This window comes from Ambystoma mexicanum, chromosome 7q, assembly GCF_040938575.1.
Source record: "Ambystoma mexicanum isolate Mex_15411 chromosome 7q, UKY_AmexF1_1, whole genome shotgun sequence".
NCBI lineage: Eukaryota > Metazoa > Chordata > Amphibia > Caudata > Ambystomatidae > Ambystoma > Ambystoma mexicanum.
Window position 1 is genome coordinate 701,407,233 of NC_090941.1, and position 20,029 is coordinate 701,427,261.

General features: G+C 44.2%; 1 protein-coding gene across 2 annotated transcripts in view; it reads right to left on the reverse strand.

Moving 5' to 3' along the window:
• Window positions 1-1,290: 1,290 nt before the first annotated feature.
• Window positions 1,291-20,029, reverse strand: part of FGF9 (fibroblast growth factor 9) — a 106,210-nt gene continuing 87,471 nt past the window's right edge. The window contains exon 3 of one of the 2 annotated variants that reach the window (XM_069639963.1): window positions 1,291-3,141. In XM_069639963.1, the coding sequence (XP_069496064.1) occupies window positions 2,896-3,141 (246 nt within the window). In that variant the 3' untranslated portion in view covers window positions 1,291-2,895. The remainder of the gene's footprint in view (window positions 3,142-20,029) is intronic. The other variant, XM_069639964.1, reaches the window with a different exon arrangement.

The following is a 20,029-nucleotide window of genomic DNA, read 5'->3' on the forward strand; positions in this document are numbered from 1 at the left end:
TAGGTACTTTTAGTTACCCAATAGGGACACATACATTTGATGACTGATTAACTTCATTGCGGCTTTTGGCACAAATGTACACCAGTTAAGCTCACTTTGTGCAAGTTACACTCATTTGTCCCACAGTGTTCAAAGCACGCAAGATGTAAGTAGCAGGGGCTACTTGTATCCTGCCTTGCCAAACAATTCTTGGATCAATTACTCTCTAAAATACTAGACAGCAGATCCATTCTGCTAATACATTGGATTTAAAATGTCTTTATTTATGCCCATAGCTGTGTGTGTGGACATTTCCGTGACAGACTCTTTTGATCCTGCAAATCTGTTTTCATTTTCGCATTGCTTGATCAAAATATTTTTTTTAGAAAAAAGTCTATTAACCAAACAACTCTCAAACTAAACAACTCCTCTCCTTGGTAAATTGTACTTTAGCCTTGACAGTTCTTTTCTGGTGCTTCCTTTGTGCAAAACTATTATCCTGCCTGTGGCCCTGAAATCTTTGCTCCCCTGAACATTACAAAGTACTACTCAGTCTTAAGGAAAGATTCACTCAAGTTATCTTCTGGGAAGGGAGGCGAGAGGGGAAAATATTGTGGCATGAACAGACATTGTCCTTGGCTTTTGGTCCACTGTGCACCCTCTCTGCACAGCAGTGAGAAAATGAGGACTATCCACAGGTATGCAGAAACCCTCCAGAACAAGCCTTACCATGGGATGCGGCTAAGAAGAATTCCTTGCAAAAAGCCAATTTCCGTAGCTACATAAGCAGACAAACGCTTTAAAGAAATTCTCCATGTCTGGGAAAATGAGGCAAAGTCTTCTTGCTATGCATGCATATTTGCAATAACCTAATACAGTGCTTTAGGTCTATGCCACTTAAAATCACATTAACCCTTTCACTACTCAATGCTTTTTTTATGGCAATTAGCACATATATGTACGACATAAGGACTGTCAAACGATTAAACTTAGCAATAATTATTGCTACGCCATGCTTATTTAAAATGTAAAACCGACTGCTTTGTTTAAGAACGTACTGAAACACTATCGGAACCCAAGCTTATGGAAAAGGTATGCGGAAATTGCTGGTAGGGATTGTGTGCATTTTCTCCATGCTAGGTTCTCAATAAGACTTCAGACAGAGAAACAATGGTGGTTAGAAAAGCAGAACAATTGCTATAGCGTAGGAGATTATACAATTCAACTAAATAAAACTACATGTTGCCTCGTCCCGTCCCCAGCCAAGTAATAAGTAATGAATATCTTGTGTGATCACCACTTGAAATGCAATACCTTTGAAGAAATATTTATTTCTTTGCTTAATCGCTAGAAAATCTTACAAAAAACATCATAATGTATATAAAATTGTAGGCTCTCCATTGTGGGAACTTGTGATTTTTCTGATAACAATTTAGAAACGCAAAAGAAAAAAAAAACATAAAAATATAATTCTCCCCAACCCCCACTTATAACTCAGAGATTTATTGTAGTCAGTTTGCAAGTATTACTTAGAAAAAAAGGAGTACTAATATGTCATGTTTGAAGCATTTTTCCATACTAGATGTTTCAATGATCCTCCTCTGAAACTTGCATAATCTCTTATAAGATATCTGAGACTCAAAAAAAACAATTCTATTGTTAAGAGTGATCTTGTTAATGTAGTCTTCATGTGGAAATTTGCAGAGCTGTTTACACTTCCTGCACAGACAGTAGGGTATTCTTGGAAGGGATCTTCCTAGCTGGCTCACAGCCCAGGCCATACAGAAAATGGCCACAAATCAGGTGAACTGTTTTTCTTGCACAGGTCTTTAAAATATTACACATTGTAGAGGTCACATCTGCAGAAAAAGCCCATTTGTTGTGATGTAAGCAAGAGATTTAAAGGGCAAATATGAATGTACGAGACTCTAAAAGTTCCCCACTTAGTAGGATGTTTGAATACTTGAATGTTACGTAGCAGAGAGGAAATAGTAAAGACACAGAATAAAAGTTGAAGACCCAGCTTTATCTTTAATCCTATGGGGGGTAAGCTACTGTATGAGACAAGCAGTCAGAAGAGCGAATACTCAGTGTCAGTGAGTGGTATGCATACTTTGACAATATTATGGGCACAAAATAGATTGTCACCTTTAATACATTAGGGTCACTAGAAGTTATTTTTTGCTGTATCCATGCACCAATATATTCAATTTCATGAATATATACCACAGGGTCATAGTGGCATTTGCTATGTAATGCTTACAGAGTCTAAAGCTTCCAAAATGCCCATCTGGTCTGTACATATTTCATTAAAAATAAACTCTATATAATAAATAAATATATAAAATAAATATAATGTTGCCTTTGGAATTTCTATAAATAAATTTAACTTTTTATTTTCACTAAGATGTCTTTCCTTTAAACTCCATGGGTTGAGATGCCCCACAGAGCAGATAACTGAAAAGTCTCTTGTTTTAGTAAGACTGCACCCTTTGTGCCTTTGCAAACGCAGCATACACTTGAGCAGGCCACCAATCGGAAATCCTGATGAATTGAGTATGGCAGCTATGCCGATATAGGATGAAATACAACTGATCGAAAATGAAAAAGCGCGGCTATCGCTCTGCATGCATCGGGCCATTTTTCCGTCCTTGTATCAGCTTCTCTTCTCTCTATATCCTTCTCGGTCATCGTAAATCAAGCGAATGGGCATTGGCTCTCCTCCAGGAGGACAAACCTTCAAGTGCAGAACAAAATCAGCATGGTCCATCCAAGCCTCCATCATACAATATGCATGCTACAAAGTTTGGCAACAGTGGAGCTGATGTGACGACACAGCTAATCAATAAGAACCCACCGCATTAAACCTTTATAGTGGTTACTTTTTAAGGGCTCGTGTGTAGGATTCGGCTTTTGTCAACTTTGGCTTAAGATATCCTTGTAAAGTTCTGGCACTTTCTCAGGGTCCACAGGTCTAGGTAAAAAATGTGTGAATTTCTGATGCCGTTTAGTCCTAGTCCCTTCTCTTGGGGTCCCGTCTTTATTTAGAGCCACATAATAACGTCTTCCAGTGTCCACGTGCTTGTAGAGATTAGATGAGTATGTGTTATACCAGTTTTCTTCAAATTGCTCTCTGAAGACGCATTCCTGGGTTAACTTTTCCTGTAAAGACAAAAAGGGAAAGGGCCATTATTATCAACCTGCAAGCACAGAACAACATTTCCTTTTTAGTGACATTCCGAAAGTTCAGGATACGGTTTAATACCCTTAAGCAGGTTTTTGTTCTGCATAGGTCCACATATTCAAATGATCAATAAAATAAATACTGGTTATGAACTGGCACGGCTACGTCCATGAAAGGAGATAGACATGTGCAATGGAAATGACATTGATTTTAATTTGGTTTAATCGCACTGCACATATTCACCATGCACCCAGGTTGAGCACTGCACATATTCAACCCCATGCACCCAGGTTGAACAAATGTGTGGCATATGCCATCTAACACCATGTGTTGCATGAACAGGTTTCAAGCAAGTTTCTAATAAATTAGGCCCATACTTGTACAAACACACAACCTGAAATCATATGCTATGGATGACGATTTCATAGGTCAAACCTAGCAACAGCCTGCAAATATGTTTGTTAGGAAGCACAGTACAGCGTAACCACAGTGGAATACATCACAGAAAGATGGAATTCCACCTCAAAGGAGTACAGAGCTGCTGATATTAACAGGTGCAATAACAGGTTCTAATTCAATGGCATACTTGAAAATAAAGTTTTGATTTGCAAGTGTTGGTTTGCACTTAGAGCGTCCCAGCCAGGCAAAAAGGTTCAACATGAGAAAAACCTATTAGTACATGCCACAGTGCGAGCAAGTTGAGTTTTGCACGGCAGAAGGCACACGTATCATTTGTAGTTCGTTTTGATACATTCGATTCTTCACATAGCAACACAGAATGAGCAACAAACATATTAATGTAGTGGTTGCAGAGGTTATAAATAGGGCCGTGTGTTATAGCCCCTGTGCTTAGAAGTAGTACATGAAGTTACGTTTTCATTGCGGTGCGAGGAAAGAGCTGAAGTAGGTGGAAGATTGAGTCAGAAAGGTACTTGATTATTTGATTTTAAGGCATAGTACCTAATGAACAAATCCCAAGACAAATCCCTTTCCTATTCCAAAAGAGAGGAGCCGAGGTCAGAGGCACCCGTGTTGCGTTGATCAACTCTAATTGTATCCAGCTGCACAGTCTGAAGGTGATGGGAATGGAATGTTAGCTTTGGGGAGGGCAGGTAGGGATGAGCCTTTTGAAGGACAAATTCATGAGAAAAGAGCACAAGGTTTTGTGATACCAATAGGTCATGCCAAAGATTTAGAACACTACTAGCAACACCCAAGCAGCGGTCATCCAATTTTAACTACAAGTAGATGCATAACCAAAGCAAAAACATCCCTGAAATTCAGACTCAAGAGTGGTGCCTTGGTTACATCATTACTGGGCATCTGGGGTTTGAAGGAGATGAGGGGTGAGCTGTGTCTGAAACGTTCCATGATTTAGGATAGAAGCAGCAGAGGTGACGTCAGTACATTTAGTACAAGCTCAGGGGTGCAGCTTGTGTGCGCCACGGCGTCTAGTATAATGTGAAGGTCCATTGTCTTATCAAAGCAGAGTTGCCCTCGCCAGTCTACTTTGAACATGTCTGAGTAGGAGGGATGGAAATCACATGACAGTCACGGTTGATTAGTGTATCAATATACCCGTTAGTCAATCGTATACCTGGATTCATTAGTGACGATGTAGTAGACCACATGGATAGGGGTCTGGGTTTAGATAAGGTGTGGCCACTCAGTCCAGGGAATATAGGGGGGTATTAGCATGTTATATAAGTGGTAGCCAATGAAGGTGGTGCGTTGACATTACCTATGTATGCTAATATGCGGTGTTACGCTATATAACCTGTAACTTCTTGGGGTGTGACGAGCTCTGTGTCCGTTAGGTTCTACGGGGCCGTCCGGCATATAATATAACCTTGTCTTCCCTTCATGGGCGGTGCAGTGGTTATTTGGCCTTTTGGATTTTTTTTTGTAATGTACAGGTCTTGGGTAATGTCTTTCTTTACACAAGGACTTCTATTAAACTTGAAGTTACAGAGAAGCAATCCTAAAGTCAGCAAGTCCGTCAGATAACATATTTGTAGAGTGAACATTCGATCCAAATGGAGTCTCTTGGCGCCATAGGCAGGACACAGATTTGTATTGCGGGAGACACTGAAATGATGATGGATGAAAAGGTTGAATAACATTAGGTAAGGCACATAGACATGTGACTGGAAACAAAGGCGTGCAGAATAGCCGACACTATGCAACACGCAATTTAGGAAAGCAAGCATCACTGCTGATTAATACCACAAAGGATTTGGAAAGTTCCCCCAACAGGAATAGAATAGGATTACAGAGTGGGGAACATTTGGAAATAAACGAAGGTTCATGGGACAATTGAGACAGAAAGAGCACTCAGTGGGCAAAGTAACTGGACAGAGCATAGACACTGAGCTAGGCTACACCCAATCCTGCTTGTAGCGTGTTGGGGGAAGGGGAGTACTTAAATGCCCATTGGGGCAATCTGGCAGCTGTTTGCAGCTACCCAGTATTGCATTCATCTAGTACCAGTGCTGATGAACTATAAGCCACAAAAATATATGACTCCATAAATGAAAATTAAAATGTGAGTCAACCAAAAAAGGGAACAGCAAAAGGACAGCCCATTCCAAATGAAAACCATCATCAGGAATGGCGGCTGGCAACAGCTATAAATTCGAAAGAACAGTTAGCTGCCTACCAGGGCAAACATTAAGGATTTTGACAATCAGCGTTTGGAGACCATGCACATATTTCGGTAAGATAACAGCATGGCAATTACAAAATATGTGATCTTATTTACTTTATGGTACATCATTTACCAGGGTGTATTTAATCCAGTTGAAACCAAATTTACCACATTTACACGCATCATTCACATACCAAATGCACTACAAAACATTACTGATTTCCTGGAAATAAAAGGTCCACACTAATAATTGTCTTTTCATTTAAGTAAAAAAATAGAATAAATCTTGCTAAGACTTCTCTTAACAAACAATATCATATTCACAAATCTAAATCTGGACCAGTTTATGTCAAATTTGCACTTAAATACCAATTTTATGACTTGTTGAATAGGGGAAAAAAGGTTTGGCCTCAATCAGTAATGTAAAAAAAAAAAATCTTTGGGGCAAAAAGCAATTTGAGTATTTTATTACTATGCGTCATGTTATTTTAGCAGACCGATTCATTTGTTTGCCATAGTGTAAACGATTTTAGATCATATGGAAAGGGACAAAACCAGTTTGCTTCATTTTGTATTACCAAATCAGTAAAACTGATGCTAAAGCCTGGAACGACTCAGACCTCGTCACCCTAAAACACAAGTGCAGGGTGGCCGAAAGGAAATGGCGTTCTTCAGGTACATCCTCCGACAAACTGGCCTGCCGCCTGCTGCAAAGGCAAAACCGGCTCTCTGTCCTAACAAAGAAGAGAGGTCATATCCAAGCCTGTGTCTCAGCGACATCTAACAACTCGGCTGAACTCTTTAAAATCTGCGAGGAACTGGCCAATCCTGCTGCAGTCTCTACCTCTCCTGTCCCTTCCCAGGCCCTCTGCACGGCACAGGCTTTGCACTTCATCTCAAAAACTCAGTAAATCCTGTCCTCTCTCTCTTCCTCTCCCCTCCCTCCCCCTACTCCCTGCTCTGGCCCTTCTGCAGCCACCTCTCCTCCCTCCTTCTCTGCCTTTCCCCTGTTCTCCGTTGACGAGGTTTCTAGACAAGTCCGTTCTATAAAAGTCTTGTCGAAACAGGTTCACCCCTGTTCCTCCAAAACTATCAAGGACCACATTGACTACCTGGCTCCTGCCCTGGCTGATTTCTACAATCACCCCTTCACCACTGGAGTCTTCCCATCCCCCCTGAAGCACTCCTTTGTGCACCCTCTTCTTAAGAAACCCTCTGCCGACCCCTCCTGCCCGGCTAACTATCGCCTAATCTCCATCACTTCCTTCCTGGGCAAGCTCCTAGAGAAACTGGCCATCTCCCAGCTTAATCTCCACACTGAATCTGTTGGTTGTCTTCATGACCATCAGTCTGGCTTCAGAGCTGCCAGAAGCACGGAAACTGCTCCCCTGAACATCTGTGAAGACCTGCTCTCCAACCTTGACTCTAACACCCCTTGCGTCCTCATCCTGCGGGATCTCTCTTCTGCCTTTGACACTGTAAACCATGTCGTCCTGCTCAACTGTCTCCGTGATAACCTGGGTATCACTGGTCAGACTCTGGCATGGCTGACCTCTTTCCTCTCTGACCGTTACTCCCAGGTCCAACTTGGGTCCTTCCTCTCCGCTATCTTTTTCTCTACCTGTGTTGTCCCCCAGTGGTCTAACCTCTCTCCCTGGCTGTTCAACCAATACCTGGCACTCCTTGCCCACCGCATCGCCACTCTCTGCCCTAACTTTCAGTGCTATGCGAATGACACTCAACTCATTTTCAGGCTACCGTCTGCCTCCTCCTCTCCTTCCCTCATCTCTGGCTGTCTTTCTGCTATCCAGTAGTGGTGTGCCGCCAATGACCTCTGCCTTAATACCAGTAAGACTGAGATTCTCCTCATTGGCATACCCGTTCCCTCCTTTCCTATAGCTCTCTGGCCGGCCTCTCTTTGTCCCCCAGAAGCTCACTGTCTCCAGAGGTCTGGTTCTCTCTAGGCTGGACTATTGCAACAACCTCTTTCTTAAAGGAGAGTTCCGGGACTTTTTTTTTATTGTCCCTACGGGTCGGCCATGTGTTTGTAAGCATAAATCGGTAGATCGTAGGAAACTTTCCTATGGACCTTACCCGACTTTTCGCCCCTTATCGCACTCGAAATCAGCCTCCATTTTGTGATAATCCTATCATTCCGCCGCATCGACCTGGCTCACCTGCCTTTGCGGCACTAAATCAAATCCCCCGCCCCTGAGCCTGACATCAGCAGACGCGTACTGCCCATTTCAAGCACGTCTCGTGTCAACAATCGCTGCGCCTCAGCTATTGACGTGTTGCCATGGAAATGGCAGGACGCCTCTTTCCCCAATAAGTATAAACAGACCGTTTCACAACATACAGCAGCAGATTTTCGATTCCATTCCTCTCTCTGTGTTACTTTGAGTATTCTGTGACTCGTTTCAGTGCTCTGGTCAGCTACCTTCGCCGCTTGTAGCCCGTGTGAACAGATACCAGTACCACCGCTATAAATTATTTTACTATCTTTACCGCACAATGGCCACAATAATGCCGTATATGTACGAGCCCGAGTACACCGAGGAAGAACTACTGGAAAGGCAAGCACGCGAAAACGATGGGGATTCGGACGGCAGTTGGGAGGACCAGTCAACGGATGAAGAGCCTGGACCATGTCGCATGGACGGCGTCTCCACCTGGTGCACGTGCAATCGGTGCGAGCTAATGCCAACTGAGGAGGAGAACTGCTGCTGCCGTGAAAATTCCGGGTGCTTGGCCTACATTTCGGAAAGCGAGCAAAGTCAGCAGGAAGGCGAGCAAAGTCCGCAATGCATCACCGAGCTGCCAGAGTTCAGGGAAGCCTGCCTCTCACGGACAGTGTTGAGGATGATGATGGTGCTTATGCACGAACTTCGTGGCACTGTTCGTCCGCGTAATCCGAGTAACGAGTAAGTATACTCTGTTTGTGATGTCAGTGATGCCACCACTATTTCATGGTCGTCTCCCACATATAAAATTACATTTACATATCATTGGAACGCATGTAAATTGGTTCCATATAGTGCATTTTCTAGATATAATTTTTTTCTAAGAAAAATGACATGTGTTACCTGAATCGACATTGATAAGAAAGTTTGGTCAGTTTAATACAGTTTGCATCTTTTTTTTTCACAGGTGGTACAGGCTGGTGGCCTATCGTTGCTTCACTTGGTGGCTTCACGGGAGGCTCGGACACCGCGTTCGGAGAGTAATACCTGCCTGTGCGGTACTTGCCATTAGACAACATTTCCCCAGTGACAGTGGACAATACCGCGGATTTTCCCTCGATGTGCTGCAACCTCAACTTTACAATGTGTAATGTTTATTATTTATGTTTAATTAAAATCTAAAATAAAGCCCAACATATATTTTAACAATGGTTGTTTTGATTTTTTAAATGAATCTAGTGTATATTCTCCTGGGAGGGTGAGGTATTTATAAACTCACCCCCCTGCCTTCCATGTAGTAGATCCTGCAGCCATCCTCTTACATTCAGTTAGATGGCCTCTCCTTGGTGAGGCCCTGCGGCAAACGGGTCTTGTCTGCACGACCACCGCCCCGATCCACCCCCCGCCTTATCAAAGGCAGTTCGCACCGGGGTACTTGAGCTGCTGGCAAGTGGAGCTGTCAGGGAGCGATAAAGGCCAAGAGGTGCCAAAGACCATGTACACTTCAAAGTGGTCTATAGAGCATGGGTTTGTTGTTCCCATGTCTACCTCCAGACCCCGTGTCTCCTGCCAAGCATCCCCCTCACGCTGGACGGCCCCCTGCAATCCACATAAGTGTGTCTCCATTCACGAGTCTTCCTGTGTCTTGTCTGCACGACCACCGCCCCGATCCACCCCCCGCCCTATCAAAGGCAGTTCGCACCGGGGTACTTGAGCTGCTGGCAAGTGGAGCTGTCAGGGAGCGATAAAGGCCAAGAGGTGCCAAAGACCATGTACACTTCAAAGTGGTCTATAGAGCATGGGTTTGTTGTTCCCATGTCTACCTCCAGACCCCGTGTCTCCTGCCAAGCATCCCCCTCACGCTGGACGGCCCCCTGCAATCCACATAAGTGTGTCTCCATTCACGAGTCTTCCTGTGTCTTGTCTGCACGACCACCGCCCCGATCCACCCCCCGCCCTATCAAAGGCAGTTCGCACCGGGGTACTTGAGCTGCTGGCAAGTGGAGCTGTCAGGGAGCGATAAAGGCCAAGAGGTGCCAAAGACCATGTACACTTCAAAGTGGTCTATAGAGCATGGGTTTGTTGTTCCCATGTCTACCTCCAGACCCCGTGTCTCCTGCCAAGCATCCCCCTCACGCTGGACGGCCCCCTGCAATCCACATAAGTGTGTCTCCATTCACGAGTCTTCCTGTGTCTTGTCTGCACGACCACCGCCCCGATCCACCCCCCGCCCTATCAAAGGCAGTTCGCACCGGGGTACTTGAGCTGCTGGCAAGTGGAGCTGTCAGGGAGCGATAAAGGCCAAGAGGTGCCAAAGACCATGTACACTTCAAAGTGGTCTATAGAGCATGGGTTTGTTGTTCCCATGTCTACCTCCAGACCCCGTGTCTCCTGCCAAGCATCCCCCTCACGCTGGACGGCCCCCTGCAATCCACATAAGTGTGTCTCCATTCACGAGTCTTCCTGTGTCTTGTCTGCACGACCACCGCCCCGATCCACCCCCCGCCCTATCAAAGGCAGTTCGCACCGGGGTACTTGAGCTGCTGGCAAGTGGAGCTGTCAGGGAGCGATAAAGGCCAAGAGGTGCCAAAGACCATGTACACTTCAAAGTGGTCTATAGAGCATGGGTTTGTTGTTCCCATGTCTACCTCCAGACCCCGTGTCTCCTGCCAAGCATCCCCCTCACGCTGGACGGCCCCCTGCAATCCACATAAGTGTGTCTCCATTCACGAGTCTTCCTGTGTCTTGTCTGCACGACCACCGCCCCGATCCACCCCCCGCCCTATCAAAGGCAGTTCGCACCGGGGTACTTGAGCTGCTGGCAAGTGGAGCTGTCAGGGAGCGATAAAGGCCAAGAGGTGCCAAAGACCATGTACACTTCAAAGTGGTCTATAGAGCATGGGTTTGTTGTTCCCATGTCTACCTCCAGACCCCGTGTCTCCTGCCAAGCATCCCCCTCACGCTGGACGGCCCCCTGCAATCCACATAATGCCACGACATATACACGTCATTCATTCACAAACACACCCCTGGTTCGAATTCTTTATAACCCACCTCATATTTCTAATGAGAACTTCTTTGCGCTTTGCTAGTCAACCCGTGAAGGTGCTGGTTATCTGCTCTTCGTCTCTGTGAACTTCCGTGACCACTTTGAGCAAACTCGTCAGTTTGCAACCTGTGAACTGCTCCCTGTTCTACGACAAGAAACTACTCTGATCCCTGCATCTAACTGTTTGTTCGTCAAGGTAAGTCCATGTACCATAATCATTTTGCGTCCAATTTTTTAATTTATATCTATTTGCTAGTAGTCATCAAATTGCATCCATGTTTTCTTTTCGTTCACGACAGTACATGCAAGGAACTAGTCACATGTTCTGAGTTTAGTCAAATTACTTTTTCTATTTTTTGAAAGTTATTGAAATACTTATCCGCATGTGAATAACGTGTATAGTTCCAAGAACCAAAACGGACCTTGCATTGAACCTTTTATGTGTCATTTACTGTTTTAACACATTGGTATTCATAGAGAATTGTTGATCTTTACTTTTCAGAACTTTCCATAATGCCTGCCTGTTCCATTGGCGGTTGCCCTTCGAAGACCCATAACAAATCTGAAGGTACTATAATGCATGTTTTCCCTAAGACAATAGATCAGATAAGAGAATGGGTCCGATATTGCGGATATCCAGCCTCTGAGCTAGAAAGTAGAGTCCTAGAAGTCTTTGCGGACAAGAGGGGTGATCGATACCGCATCTGCAGCAGGCACTTTAGCCCAGACATGTACTCCACATCATTGCTAATAAAGAAGAAAACACCGCGAGCGAGGCGAAAATTGCTCTCAACCGCTATTCCCACTCTATTCGTCCACATCCCTCCACTGGTGAGTCAAGTTTACGTATTTATCTCTCGGCCTTGCGGTAGTGTGTAGCATTAGCTAACAATAATTTCCCCATTTATGTATCCACTCAATATGAAGGCGGAATATTCTCCATCCGTGTCGTTATTGCAGTCATCAGCCACTTCAAGCGCCTATCGGGTAATCTTACTTAGCTATTCTGACACTGACTTGTTTTAGGCATGTAAATCAATAGTTTTAATTGATCGTGTAATTATTTTACCTAATGGTACACCCTTGTACTCGTCCTCTAGTCTTTGTTTTCAGTTATAATTATTGTTATCCAAAATAATGCAAGTACTGTCTTTCAGGGAGATGCTGAGGAGTCCAACGCATTGACGACAACCGTAGATGTCACTCAGATGCTCGAGGTACGTTTCCGGACAGTTCCATCGATGGAGATCATCAGATCTTGCATTCTTGTAGCGTGATTGTTACACACAATGTTTCTTTCGTTTTTAGCCATTGATATGTCCTTCTGTCGTCGCCCTCCTATTTGTCTTCTTTTTTCAATATTGTGTTCATTACTAATGAAAGTCCTATGTTTCAGGGAGTCGATGGAGCATTAGTCCAAGTAGAAGGGGGAGCATGCAGTTACGGGTCGGCGCAACAGCTTGCAGAAGTGTGCACCGCAGTTACATCGTCCCTTGATGTTCTTATGCATTTCGAGGTATGGATACTGACAGTTCGATCAAGCGAAATCATATGACGTGATTACATCCGCTATACTTCCTTCTTTATTAACGCAAGTACTATGTTTCAGGGAGATGACGGAGCTTCTTCTACAAGAACATCACCCCTAGTAGTTGATGCAGATCTCTGGGTGGTGACACTTCCAACGATCGAGCAAATCGAATCATATTTACATATCCATTATTTATTTTAGACAACTGATCATTTGTGCAGGTCTATTTAGATGAGCCGTTGACGCCTGCTCAAAGTTTATGTTCTTTTTAACAAAATAGAAAAGCATACTAATGCAATTACTGTGTTTCAGGGAGTTGCTGAAGCGTCATCTTCAATAATATCATCAATGGAAGTCTATGCGGAGCCCGAGGTATGGATCTTGACAGTTCAATCTAACTAGATCAACAATGCGTGAACTATTGTCGTTTGAATGTTCTACACAATGCGTTCATTCGTGTTTTGCTATTGAGATGTACGTATGGGTATTGGTCCCCAAGTACATTTTGTGTTTTCAATATTATTATACATACTAATGAAAGTTCTATGTTTCAGGGAGTCGATGGAGCCTCAGTGAGTGATGGATGTGCTTATCATGAAAATATAGTCGTTGCAGCGCGAGAGGAAGTGGAGACATGCACACACGAGTCGGAGCAACAGCGTCCAGATGTTGAAGTTCGAGGCAAGAAAGTTTCAAAGAAAAGAAAGCAAAAGAAGGTTAGTGTCCTGTTCACTATATTATGTTGTCTTTCACTGTCAATAGTTCAATACTGTAAGTTGTGTTTAAACTGAACATCCCTTTTCTAATCTGTCCTCTAGTTGCGAGTGGGTGTAAGAACTAAATCTACACAGACAGTGAAGCGAACGAGAGATGTTGCTTGTCAAACCTTTTGGCAGGGACTTGAGACTGGAGATGCATCGTGCCAATGGGAAGAATATGAAGTGATTGACAACGGAGCTATACCACCACCAGCCATTGATAGTGAATGTCCTCCTGGTAGTTTGGATGCAGTCGGAGATCAATTCACAGAATCCACACCCGCAAAAAATAAGAGCGCGCGAAAGTTGAAGACATTGTTTTTTTCTCCCATCTCCGGACAAGGAACAGATGTTGCAATGGAAGAGAATGACGTGGACGACAATGAAACACCATCAATATCACTCAGCATAGCGGAAGACGATATCAGAGATTGTACCTTTCACGCGAGTGACATGTCCTCAACGTTACAGGCCGAACCAGCTGGGATGCAGAGTGAAAGTATAAGGAAAGAGGCCAAATTCATTGTATTCGATAGCTGTTTGATGGATATTATTATGATGATGAAATGTGGGCATTCGGTTGGTGGGGAAGTATGTGGGGAGCCATTGATTAATGTGACTCGTGCAATTCGAGGCACTAACCTTAAAATACATGCCACCTGTACACAATATCATCCGTTCGCATGGTCTGCACAACCCATGCTGGGGCAACTGCCAGCAGGCAATCTACTTTGTGCAGCGGCCGCACTTTTTAGTGGTTCAAGTTTTAAAAAGTTACAGTATTTCTTTCAGTTTGTGGGAATCCATTTCATTGCGAAAAGTCAGTTCTACAAATACCAAACCGATTATCTATTTCCAGCCATCAGCGAAGCTTGGAGAATGGAAAAAATGTCAATGGAAAGTACATTCGCGGGCAAACGCTTCAGGCTAGCCGGTGATGGACAGTGCGACAGCCCAGGATTTTCAGCCAAGTACTGCACCTACCACTTTCAGGACATGGAAAGTAAGAAAATTGTGAGTTCGGTGGTCGTGCAGGTGTCACAAAGTACATCCTCAGTGGCCATGGAGAAAGTTGGCTTTGTAGCATCATTGCAAGAACTACAATCGCGGGGAATGGTGATCGACCTGATAGCCACGGACAGACACGTTTCAATTGCCAAGACAATGAGAGAACAGTACAAAAATATAAATCACCAATTTGACGTTTGGCATCTTGCAAAATCAATCAATAAAAAATTGTCTGCTGCAGGTAAAAAAAAAGAATTGCAAGGTATTTCACAGTGGTCCAAGTCAATCAGCAACCATCTTTGGTGGAGCTCAAAAACATGTGAAGGGTCGTTGGAAATTCTACTGGAAAAATGGCGGTCAGTAATGTTGCACTGTAGCAACGTACATCGATGGTCGACAAATGAGCATTTCCACAAATGTGAACATGGCCATTTGTCCACAGAGGAGGCACGGAAGAAGAAGTGGTTGATTCCTTCATCACCCACTCACAAAGCCATTGAAAAGATTGTATTTGATAAAACTATAACAAAAGCTTTGAGGGGACTCACGGAATTCTGCCACACAGGAGATTTGGAGGTGTTCCACAATATGTGCCTCAAGTACAGGCCCAAAAGATTGCATTTTGGCATGGAAGGCATGATAAATCGGACTCTTTTAGCGGTCTTGGCACATAACCATAATGTTGGCCGTCAACAAAGTAGGACGACCGGAACTTTAGGGACGCTTCGCTACAATAAGGCCTTCACTAAAAGAAGTAAACAATGGGTGATCAAACCAGTGTTTGAGGATATGCAATATGAGTTTATTGAGAGACTTATCGTAGATGTCCTCGATAGGCACATACATGGAGTGGTGAACGAACCTATGCAGGGGACAACTGCATTGCCACCCAACATTGCCTCTGTTCCATGTCCACCTAAAGCAGAGCTCATTGAGAAATACACATCACGGTTTAAATGATTGTAATTTGATTGTCTGTTCTCTCGAGTCTCCTCATGTTGCAGGCCCATTGCAATTAAACCAAACAGTAATATAAATCATTTTTACAAAAATTATAGAATGTTTCCGTATTGCAAAAACATGGCCGACCCATAGGGACAATAAAAAAAAAGGCACGCAGACAAGATGTCCCTAAAACTAACTGCAGCTAACTAGAAATGTGTGCTCGCTCAAAGTGAAGGTCAGCTGCTTTGATGTTTTGCTCGGGTGGCGGAACGGCCCACGACCCAATATAAGGTTCTATTGTGATTTGACCTTGACAGGCCGGGACCATCCTGAAAGACTAAGAAAAGATAATGAATAAAATTTCAGAAACGAAACGATGAGCCACGTTCATTAGAAGAAGTAACGTCGGCAAAGAAGGAGTGGTGTTTCGGGTCTGCCCTACACAGAGACACAATGGAAAATGCAAATATAATGTAAGTAACTTTTGATGAGTTTATACCGCAATTTCATTACTATACAGTGGCTTTAAAGACGGGTTCAGTTGTACTTGTTCGTTCTATGTGGCATATTGTTTTCTACCGCGCACTATCTTGAGGAGAAACATCTGCTTTTACTGAAGCACCTCAAAACCTTCCTCTTTGCTTCTGCTTTCTCTCTCCCTCTCCCCTGCTACAACTGGTCCACTGTCTGCGACCTCAGTCCTGGGCCCTTCCACTCTCCACCTGCACTCCCCCCCCCCTCCATGCCTCGCCACGCCTTTAAACACTTGTGTACACCCAGTAGCGCTGTCCTCGCTATGAAATGAATAATTTTAATAAGGATCTGATGGTGAGACTAATTTCATTTTTTATGTTTTTAGGTACATCATTCACTACTGTCTGTGTCACGAGTACCAGACACCGGCGGACGGCTTCTACAGCCGCCAGTTGCTTCTCCGCGTGAACAACGTTACCACCCTGACCATTTTATGGGACGATCGCCAAGTACAAGTATGCCCTTACGCGGTACTAACGGTTAGATGCAACATACCTACCATTGTGGTGGCCTAGTGCCTCGTTGTTGGAACAGCCATGCGATTATCAGTGCGACAGAAGAGCTTATTTTTATCGTAAACCAACACCCTGTGTACTGCACACGAACATCGCTTCCCTCAAGACGAACTAATTTGGATCGAGAGCAAAGAAAAATGCAAATCGCTGAATATTCTCTAAACATTTGATGTCCAATAAACGTACTTTGCCAAATGTACAATCTTGCCGTTTGCTTTTAAACCACGGTTTCACATTCCGAATTGTGGTGCTGTATTGTGAGATGCTCTAAGACCCTGTGTACAGCAAAGGACCATCGCGTTCCTCAATACGAACTTTTTGGAACATGAGCAAATAAAAATGCAAATCGCTGAATATTCTCTAAACATTTGATGTCAAATAAATGTACTTTACCACATTTACAATCTTGCGGTTTGATTTCAAAGTACAGTTTCATATTCCGAATTGTGGTGCGCTGTATTGTGAGCTGATCTGTGTTGATTTCCGGGGTCTGTGTGGAGTCGCGCACAGTCACGTCACGGATAGAGGCGGGGAATATGAATGTTTTGATAAAGTCTGTTTCAGGGGGGGGGGATTTGATTTAGTGCCGCAAAGGCAGGTGAGCCAGGTCGATGCGGCGGAATGATAGGATTATCACAAAATGGAGGCTGATTTCGAGTGCGATAAGGGGCGAAAAGTCGGGTAAGGTCCATAGGAAAGTTTCCTACGATCTACCGATTTATGCTTACAAACACATGGCCGACCCGTAGGGACAATAAAAAAAAAGTCCCGGAACTCTCCTTTAATCTGCCTGCTTCTACTCTCCGCCCTCTGCAACTTACCTCAAGCCCAGGGATCGCATCTCACCAGGACTGAAATCTCTGCACTGGCCACCAGTGGCTGCGAGGATTAAGTTTAAAACCCTCTGCATCGTCCACAAGGCCTTCTGGGTTCTTGGCCTCAATACCTTCAACTCTCTCTTCCCAAATATCTTCATTCTCGAGCTCTTTGCTCATCCACCTCCAACTCCCTCAGGGTCAGTTGCTTCTCCAAGCAACAAGTTGGTGGTAGATCTCTTTCTTCGGCTGGGACCTCCCTTAAACAGGAGGAGAACCATCTGCGGTGCCGGAAGCACCTCAAAACCTTTCTCTTTGCTTCTGCTTTCTCCTCTGCTGACTTTCTGGCGGTAACCGGTACGGCACTGGCTACCTGGACACCATCTGACCGCGGGCCCAGGTCCCTCCCCCACCAAGCGTCACACACCTGCACCGCCCACCTGGCAACCCCAGCACTTGGGGACTGTTTCTGTATCACTACAGTCTCCCTTCCAGCTCTTGACACCTGATGTCTGCACTTACACATGCACTTGCCACATGCTGGCACTTACTTATTGTTATTATTTATTCCCATGTATTGCACGGTCCCTGCCCCCTTCCCATGCACTTGCGCGATCTGAATGACACCTGGCCTAGTAGGATCATTGTAAGTCATCCCTTTGTTCCCCTCCCTTGTCTCGTTGCACCTTGAAACACATGTGTAGAGGCACGTTATAAATGCCATATCATAAATGTATTTGCAAAATGTTTAGAACCAGTGCAAACCTTCGGTAAAACAGGCCATCTTGCACTGCACATAACATGTAAGTTTGACTGCTTTTGAAATGCAACTATTAAAATAGGGTGTTGGAACTGAAATACGAGGAGTTAGTGGATAAATACATAAACATTATTGGAAAGGGTTCTATCCTAGAGAGGTAATAGAGCCAAGAAGAGTATAAACATGTTAAATCAGTGTAACACACTGCCATGTCTCAAAAAGAGAGGGGAACAATAAAAGTATGCAAAAACTACTTCAAAGATCCAGCTATTCATGCAGAAACACATTATTACTGTAACCCATCTTTTCCCACCCGCTCATCCCTTAGTCTTTAAGTTGGTATGATGAATAATAGGAAATGTGTTGGTCATCACTTACTGCAGCTATCAGGACCGTCGATATCCAAGTCTTGTTTCTCTTGAAAGTCTCTTGGCTTAGAGGGCCTGATGTATTCAAAAACAAAACAAATGTTCCTTCAACTAAGTGCAAGTTGATTTCCTGGTTTCACTTTGGGTGGGGAATTTTCAGCCCTGGGTCCCTCTCTTCCAGGCGCTGCCCCTTCTTTACTTTTAGCCTACCTTCATTGGGTTCACTACGGCTTTTCCTTCGTTCACAAATCTTAACGTCTTTTTAAACAGTTACAGTGGACATCCCTCGGCCGGGTTCATTCTTGCCAACTTCACATTCATAAATGTTTGCAGGATTCACTTCCCTGGCTTTCCCACATTCGTAGACCAAAGGCTTTCGACTGCACAGAATTTTTGCTTCACCTCCTGTATGACCACTTTGACCTATCTTGGTGGCTCTCCTACAGCCTGCTGGTTTCTGTAATTTTCATTCACACGAGTGTCTCTCGAGTTAGCACGCACGTGGTGCCGGTTCCCTCTGCAGCTAGTCTCCCCTCAACATTTTACAGTTCTTTTGCTCTTAATTCATTTTGCCACTTTGCATCTTTCAAAAATCACAACCAGGCTCTTATCGCCTCCCCGCTCGACTCACTGGGTGTGATGAACCGCTTGGCTTTCTCTGTAACTGGAGTCAAGACCGGTACCACGGTAGCAGGAGTTTCCCTCACATCAGCGTCGACACGTTCCGTGTACCCATTGACATCTGTTGCAGTACACTTGGGCTGTTGTCCTCGGTCTTACGATTCCCTCCGCAGAGGTTTCACGGGTGTGCATCGGAAAGGGCAAGGTTGTGTCTCTCCTTATCAGCCTCTCGATATTCACCTCCTTTCTCCTCCTCTTGAACTGCCGGACCTGAACAGCGGTCTCGTTGTGCAGTCTGCCTTGCTCATAGTTTGCTCTCTTGCTCCACCTTTTATCCCTGTGGGGAAGGGAAAGGGCTGTCAGGTGTGTGTGATTCTGATCAATTGCCTGAATTTGCCTGACGCTTGTATTGGGACATGTCAGGTAAATGGCTCTGTTAGTCCGTTCTCTGGTGAATTGTGTGAAAGTGTTCGTGACGGAGGGGGGGGGCATTGTTTTTGAATGTCGTACGTGGTAGGAGGGGGAAAAGGTGTTGAAAGAAGGGGGATACTGCGTCCCAAAAACACAAAGAGGTAAAGGGAAAGGAGAACCCGTATGTAACCAACCCTCAGAAAGGTCAACAACCTTTAGTAAACAACATTAAGGTCAATCAGGCCTCTAGATTCCATTTCTCAAAGGTAACAATAGGACCAGTCGATGCTCGGTAATGGTGAACTGCATCTTATTTCATTAAATTATCAGGCAGTGCCAACTGACTTTTTAGAAAATACAATTTTATTTATATACAAAAGTCGAACACATGTAATCTGAAAAGGACAAAAAAGACAATACACAATTTATGTTGTACTGACAGGCAATTGATCTGGGAATAGAGCAGTGTAGTTTACTTCTACTGCACTGTGACCCTCCTGTGTTTCAGCTCTAACATCAAATAGACAGCAGTGCAAAACATAGAACAGACAGTAAGTCGTGTAGGGGGCTAGACAAAGTAACAACCCTCTAAGGTCTGCAGTGTCTACAGATAGTGTTGTATGCTTGTGCAAATACATAAATATTTTAAAAAACAAGGTATTACATACATCATTTCATTCTCTCACTCCAAAATGCTACACACCCTTCTCAACACAACTCA